General features: G+C 33.1%; 1 protein-coding gene and 2 pseudogenes across 1 annotated transcript; 2 read left to right on the top strand and 1 right to left on the bottom strand.

Annotated features, from left to right (window-relative positions):
• The first annotated feature begins 5,373 nt into the window (after positions 1-5,373).
• Positions 5,374-6,246, top strand: LOC150108771 (thymidylate synthase pseudogene; annotated as a pseudogene).
• Positions 6,247-6,266: 20 nt separating this feature from the next.
• Positions 6,267-7,597, bottom strand: LOC150108770 (ribonucleoside-diphosphate reductase subunit M2 pseudogene; annotated as a pseudogene).
• Positions 7,598-7,620: 23 nt separating this feature from the next.
• Positions 7,621-8,052, top strand: LOC150108769 (deoxyuridine 5'-triphosphate nucleotidohydrolase, mitochondrial-like). Its single transcript, XM_090415363.1, has one exon. It carries the CDS (start codon positions 7,621-7,623, stop codon positions 8,050-8,052), a length of 432 nt encoding a protein of 143 aa, XP_090271489.1.
• The last annotated feature ends 356 nt before the right edge of the window (positions 8,053-8,408 follow it).

Genomic DNA, 8,408 nt, shown 5'->3' with positions numbered 1-8,408 from the left:
TTCGTAACTGTGTTCGAAAGCTTCGTGTAAATCACTCTGCAATTCGTTGACAAACATTTCGTATGCTCTGTATGTTTGATGTTGTCTATATTTTTTGTATTTTGTTAACGAGTCGACGATTTCTAAAAACATTGATGACTTTATTTTAATCGTATATTTATGTATATTTCATCTGTTTGTTTTATGCTTAGTTTGTCACCTGATTTGTAACCAAAAAACTTGAAATATTCTGAAGATTCTTCGACGTATTCTTCGCCTGTGTATCGCATTAATGTTTTGTTTCCCATGATGTTAAAAAATATTTGCAATCCTAAATCTATTTTGTGAAAAACAACTTCACCATCTTCGAAATGTACGTATATGTCCTGCATTCGAAAGTATACTCGTTTTACAGGTCGAGCGCTCTTTGTTTTGATGGTGTTAACGATGATATCCATGCACTTCGTCCTTATCGAACGTATCTAAAATGTGATATTTATAAGTGATTGTAACAGGGCTAGATTGGCATGATGATATCAATGGAGAAAAATATTTTCCTGGTGGACAATCGAATAATGTATCTTCTGTAGAATAACTATCTTTATGATTTGTAACAGACTGTCTGGAATCGAATTCGATGAAATCTATATTTTTGCAGTTTTCTATTACACAGTTATCATCAACTGCCGTTAATGTTTCTGTGTTGTTAGAAAATTTATAATGATTACCATTCATATTATATTCTGCATCATTTAAAGTTTGCTTCTTGTAAAATTTAATGTAATTTGTTTCACGAATACGGTACGCTTCGTCTTCGTGTAAAACTCGAAAGCGATACATGGATGGATGTATGGGGCACGTAACTATATTTTTATAAATAATAATGTTTAGTGACTTTTGATCCGAAGGGCAAAAAGTGTATTTAGGAATACTTGTGCACTGAATATATATTAAATTTTTTACTATCCAACTCTCTGTATTTAGAGTCCACCCATCTTTGCAATCATCATCGATGGATGAATTTCGTTCTTCGGCTACTAGGGTTCCATTTTCATTGATTTTACATATTTCTCGATTATTAATAGGAACTTCGGCAAATGGAATTTGTGCTAAAAAAGAAAGACCTGCACACTGTGAATTTCGAATGCAAACGTTTTCTTCGCTATCGTATACTTCATTTGTTGCACATGTTTTCTGTGCATAATTTTGATCTATTTCTGCTTCTAAATAATAAACGGGATAACCCAAAACAGTGTTTGCATTCGATGGAAATTTTTTACACATTAAATGTTTTAAATCAAAATATTCATCTGAAAAACACGATTTGGTTTTTTGCATTTTACAATCAAAATAACGGTATGGAAAGTTTTTAAACACAGGTACTGCACTGTGTGTGTTGCATAACTGTTTTGGTTTAAAATCTTTTCCTATGTAATATCCATCAGTCAGCTGTTTGAAGGTCATTGTATTGTTATTTTCATTACAGACATACCCAGTAAGATGATCGTACAACGTTGCATGCGGATTATTGGGAAATGTGATGCGCATTACGTAATTTGGCAATAGACTATTGTTATTTTTAGGTAGCACGTTTTCGCAAAATTTTGGTTCTACGCATTTATTCGACACATTACGAGTAATAAAATGTAGAATATCGTTAGTTTGATCTCTATCGGAACACTCTGCATCAAAATAAGTAAAATGTTCTTCAAAATTTTCTGGAAATTCAAGAAATTCGGAATTACGTTTCGTGGACAAAAATAAAAAAGTTAACACCAGTATTATGCCAAGAATAAATAAAATAATAAGCATTCTTAATTCTTGAAAGAAAGAAAATGTCTTTTAATTTCTTTGAGTTAAAAATAAAAGCACTAGCAGAAAAGATTTTTGGCTGTGAATTTCACAAAGAACGTGTGTCTTGGATTCGTACTACTCGTAAATTAGAAATCGATTTAGTGAATAACATTAAGAAAGTTGCGATCGAATGCCAAGGGCCATATCATTATAATAAAAAAAATCTACATCGCAAAATGTTAGACGTTTATAAACGGCGAATGTGTAAACAAGCTGGATACTTTTTCATAGCTGTGCCATATAAATGCCCAAACTTCGAGGCATTCTTGTATAAAAAGTACGCTCAATATGTACGAATACGAATTCAGATGGCGTCGTATGATAAAACGTAATGAAGTAGCACATGTTCGAAAGATTCTAGAAAATTTGTTTGGACGTTCTTACAAACGTCAAATATTTTATTGGAATTCATACAGAATAAAACATACCGAATGCATGTTGAAAACGGTCTGTAGGAACACGAGTGTATTCTGTAATGGTGTTTGGTTCAAATTTGTAGAGTCTAAAGAAACATTGTTCGAAAACTGGAAACCAAAAAACTATGCAGAATTCTATGCACTAGTGAATATGCAAAAATATCAAAAATACGAAACTCGACACGAGTGGATCGTTAACCCTCTTGTTAAAGTTGTTTTATTTATAACCGAAAAGCAAAATTATGGAATAAATGTCGAAATCGAAACTCACTTAGGAAAAAAACGGCTAGCCGAACTTCCGATCGATCGGCAATGGCTGTTTTGGATAACTACTAATTTTCCTTGTCTTTTCACAATCGGTCATTTGCCATCTTGTTCTGTTACGTTTCCTAACCGTAAAACGGTGCAAGTCATAGATGCTCCTATCAACAAAGATTGCTTGGTGGCATCGAAATATGATGGTGTGTTTGGACACGTATACTGCGAAGAGAATAAAACATACGAAATGTGGGAAGACAACTCTCAAGACACCCTGCCTTTTTCTATTTATCCTGGAGCTCTTTTCAGCTGTGAACGATTACCAAATGGTACACGCATAATTCTAGATGTGCTCAGTGTTGAAGGATGTCCCACGTATCGCAGAAATTTAGAATGGATATTCGTAGAATTTTTTAAATTTTTTTTAAAAATAAATGTTGCCAATTACCAGATCCAACAGTACGAAGACTCTGATACTAAATTATTACCTACTCATGGTCCTACGGATGGCCTAATATATCATCACACCTTTAACGATGTAGCGTATAAACTAAAAAAAGTAAAAACGATAGATTTTCTTTATTTAGGTGGATTATTGAGAGCAGGCGACTTGAGAATTCCATTCAAAGGATTGACAGATGGCAGTATTTACGAATGCATTTATTATGATGACGAAAACATAACGGTTGTGAAACAAAGAAACGATCGCAGCTTGCCAAACACAGAAGCACAAGTGATATCAAACCTCACTTAAGGAAAGTTTTCTTTTCAAACGGTGTAATTCTTCTTTTGCAGCAAAATATTCCTGTAGAATATCGAAGACGTAGTTTTTCGTTTCGAAATGTATTGGCCAATCTTTCCAAACGTGATCGTAGTTTGATAACACCAACAATCGTAATATTACATCTATCAACACAGGCGGAGCCTCTTCGTGAACATTTCGAATAAGTAAATGTATTTCCTTTATGTTTGTGATGAATGTGAGTATCTGCATTTCTAAAGTATCGTCAAAAAATCCTAAAGGAAATAATTCTACATTAGCAGAAATAATGGAATTCAGTACGTTTTTACAAATGGTCAGCACGCTCTGACTCAAACGATCGTTAGGATGTTTTACAATAAATGAAATTAGGTGTTGATCGGTGTACCAATGATATGGATCGACAGAACTGAGCAAGTTTAAATCGAACGAAAAAGGAGATATTTTGTGTCCCATCGATTGGCATTTTATTTTGTACATTGATTCGTCATGTTCTTCAAAGGGAATTGATTTTGTACGTGCAAAGAGTATGCTCACTAAGTCTATCCAAAATTGTTAATGAAACAATTAATGATATGTATATTATATATGTATAGTAGTAATTTAGTTTTGTCATAATGATGTCTATCGTGTAATTAACGTTTAGTATATAAAAAAATCAAGTTTATCATCTCAGCAGAAAAAATGAACTCGCCTTACATTCGTTACTTATGCTATGATGCTCAGGTGATGACATGACAGCTATCGCTACGAACATGGTAAGTGTTACTTTCGTTTAATAAATAAATAAACAAACGAATATAACTAGACAAATAATAAACATTGTGATAATAAATGATGCTATTACTACATTACAATCGTATTGCCATCCATCAAATATTTCTCGTATTTCGTTATCTCTTAATTCAAATGAATATGTCATATCGTTCATATTCTGTAATTCATCTAAGATATCTTTGTAAGTAACTGAATATCGATTTCTGAAACGAACATTTTCTGCTAGTCTAGTTTCGTACCAATTTTTATCCACGATCGGCACGTTTTTGTGTATTACTACACCAGAAGGATACATCGTTACGTCTAATATAGTTGGTTTTTTCATTTCACCTAAAAGCCATTTGGTCCAATATTTAAAATAAGTAGTCCTCGAAACACATTGAAAATGTGAATCTTTAAAAAAGGATTTCGCGGTATAACGTAGAATGGTAGCATATTTTTTTTTCCAATTGATAGTATAGGTAAATTCTGTTGTCATATTCCTACATTTTTTTTTAATTAGCTCATAGTAATAGATTTGTTCTATGTAGTACGTTAAAATTTGGTTTATTTTGGGGAAAGAATATGCAGTTAATTCGTAAAACTTATTCACCGACATGACACACGTGCCCAAATCAGTTCAGCACGCTCAATGAAATTGCTGTCAATCTGGTACTGCTTTTTACATCGACCTGCAGAACGAATTTGGAGGGCAGTTAAATTGTCAAAATTATTTCGAAACATTAATAAGTAAGTTAAAATGCCATTAGCAGAAGTTCCGTTAATTGAGAGTGTTACAAATGATTCTACTGACCACCGTGTCACGAGAAGCATGACTTCTCCAATTCGTTCACCAGAAATTGTAACTGCAAGAATCGCTGCATTAAATAGTCCCAGTAGTCCTGCAGTAGCATCCATTGCTGGACCTTCGTCACCTTCTACACCAAGACGCAGGAGAGGTAGACCCAGAAAAACAACGAGACCCAGAAAAACAAATAATAAGGGTAAAAAATACAAAAAAAGAAACCGTGAAAACTACCAATCAGACATAAATCGAGTTATTAGAGTCTTTGCGGCATCTCCGATTTCTGTTTACCCACCTCGACCTAGAATGGCCAGAAACGAAGTTCGAATGGGAATAAGAAATGTCGGACACGACAGAGTAACAGTTGTACCGAATAAAGCATGTCGAGCATTTAAACGACATTGTTCAAATCCGGGAAGGCCACAAACAGATTTTTCAGATGTCGATCAACCGATGTTACTTAATTTAAAGACCCGACTAATCGACGATAAACACACATATAAGCACCTTCCCTACTACAGAATAGCATAGATAGAAAATAAGGCATGAAGAAGCACGAAGAATATCAATATTTGAAACAAATCAAACAGATAATGAAGTGTGGTAATTTTAAACCAGATCGGACAGGAATCGGTACGTTATCGCTGTTTGGAATGCATTCAGTGTATAGTCTTAGTAATAACAATTTCCCCCTTCTTACGACAAAGAAAGTATATTGGAAAGGAGTGTTTGAAGAATTAATGTGGTTCGTACGAGGCTCAACTAACGTAAATGAATTGAGACAAAAAAATATTCACATATGGGATGCAAATAGTTCTCGTAGTTTTTTAGATAATGCAGGCTTGCAAGAAAGGGAAGAATACGATGCTGGCCCGATTTATGGGTTTCAATGGCGCCATTTTGGTGCAAAATACACCGACATGCATGCAGATTATACTGGACGAGGAGTCGATCAATTGTCGAATGTAATAAACACTATCAAAACAAATCCAAGTGACAGAAGAATCATTCTTTGCTCGTGGAATCCAACAGACTTAGAACAAATGGTTTTACCCCCTTGCCATTGTTTAGCACAATTTTACGTTTGTAACAATGAGTTATCTTGTCAATTATATCAACGTTCAGCAGACATGGGATTGGGTGTACCGTTCAACATTGCTAGTTATGCTTTGCTCACTTACATGATAGCACACGTTACCGATTTAAAACCTGGAAAATTGGTGCATGTTTTAGGAGATGCTCATGTTTATTTAAATCACGTTAAGGCTTTAAGGCAACAAACGAAACGAAAACCACGAAAATTTCCAAAGTTATACATTACGAGAGAAATATCTAACGTTGAAGATTTTAAAATTACCGATTTTCAATTAGTCGATTATAAGCCACATCCTAAGATTAAATTAGACATGGCAGTTTAAAAATCGAGAGTCGTAATAAATTCTTGTTGTTTGGCACCTTTTTGATATTCGCTAACTTTTCTTTCGAAGAAATTTGTTTTCCCCTCGATCGAAATATTTTCCATGAAATCGAAAGGATTACTAGAGAAGTAAATTTTTTCTTCTCCTAATGCAGTCAGCAAGCGATCGGCAACAAATTCGATGTACTGTATCATTAAATCGTAATTCATTCCAGGAAGCGAATTTTCTAATGCAACTTTGAAAAATTCTTTCTCAACGTCTACAGCTTCACGGATAATATTTTTAACGTTTTTTGGTTTATTAACTATGTGCTTGTACAGTAAACATGCAAAATCGCAATGCAAACCTTCGTCTCTACTAATGAGTTCATTACTAAACGTTAATCCGGGTAACAAATTTTTCCCTTTGAACCAAAATATGGCTGCAAACGAACCAGAAAAGAATATGCCTTCAACGGCTGTAAATGCCACGAGTCTTTCTCCGAGCGATACGTTTTTGTCGTAAATGTATTTAAAAGCCCATTTTGCTTTCATCTCTACAGTTTCGATAGTTTCTGTTGCTCTCAATAATCTGTCTCTTTCTAGTTCATCGATAATGTAAGTGTCGATGAGTAAGCTGTACATTTCTGCATGGATGTTTTCCATCGCAATCTGAAAACCATAGAAACATCTTACTTCGGGAACTTGCATTTCTTGAGCAAAATTGAAAATTAAATTTTCGTTTACTACTCCATCGCTTGCTGCAAAAAAAGCCAAAATGAATGAAAGAAACTTTTGTTCTTCTGCTGTTAACAAATCGTACCTATCGTATTGCAGACTTACTTCATCGACAGTCCAAAACGAAGCAACGGCACACTTGTACTTTTCCCATATATCAGGATATTTAATTGGGAATATAACAAGCCGTTTATCTGTTAAGAGTGGTTCTTCCATTGTATGTATTATGAAACAACAAAAAAATAATGTATTTATATATATCCTAAAGACAGGTTTATCCTGAAGATATCCTAAAGAAAGATTTATATAAATCTAAAGAAAGATTTAAATATATATCCTAAAGAAAGATTGATTGATATATCTAAAGAAAGATTTAAATATATATCTAAAGAAAGATTTAAATATATATCTAAAGAAAGATTTAAATATATATCGAAAGATTTAAATAAATATATATATCCTTAAGAAAGATTTAAATAAATATCTAAAGATTTAAATAAATATCTAAAGATTTAAATAAATATATATCCTTAAGAAAGATTTAAATATCCTAAAGAAAGATTTTAATTTAATATCATAGAGTTGGGTATAAAAAATATACATATCGTAGAGCTGGGTATAAATAGATCTGTCATTTAGAGAATTAAATAACATCAAGATGGAAGTTTGTAAACTCTCGAACGATGCCCTCTTACCTACTCGACATACCTCACGTTCAGCTGGTTTGGATTTATACAGTCCCTATGAAACAATAATTCCACCATTAGAAAGAAGGTTGATATGGTTAGACATTAGAGTGAAATTACCAAAAGGCTGTTACGGCAGAATTGCACCTAAATCTGGGTTTGCACTTAAGCATGGTATACAAGTTGGAGCTGGAGTCATAGATGAAGATTACAGGGGAAATTTAGGTGTAGTGTTATTTAATTTAGATATAAACAATGCTTTTCACATTCATAAAGGAGACTGTGTTGCACAGTTAATTTGTGAAAAAATTGAATATCCTGAAGTCATAGAAGTAAAAAAAATAGATATGAACACAGAAAGAAAAGAATTGGGATTTGGATCTTCAATTTTAAAAATGCAATAAACTTTATTATATCGAAAAGTTACCCTTCATGCTGAATAAAAAAAAATGTTACTCAAACAAAAGATTGCCAATTTTTTAATTTAATGTAAATCACTATCACCTTTCTGGTGATACTGATGTTTTCAGTCATGCTTTTCTATGGTTGTTTTCTCAGGGGTATTTTAACATGGTATTCTGACATTTTAATTTTAAAATTAAGGTATATTTTAACTAAGGTTTCTAACATTAAGGTATTTTCACATTAAGGTAATTTTAGTAGCAAAATACGCCGACAGCGCCACCTAGTAACAAAAACATTGATTGATATATATATAACATTGATTGATATATATATACAGTGAAGTATGAAACAGATT

The sequence above is a fragment of the Typopeltis vanoorti genome, chromosome 3 (assembly GCF_054136105.1).
Source record: "Typopeltis vanoorti isolate ZY-2024b chromosome 3, IOZ_Tvanoo_1.0, whole genome shotgun sequence".
Taxonomy (NCBI): Eukaryota; Metazoa; Arthropoda; class Arachnida; order Uropygi; family Thelyphonidae; genus Typopeltis; species Typopeltis vanoorti.
This window is presented reverse-complemented; position numbering and strand designations above follow the sequence as displayed.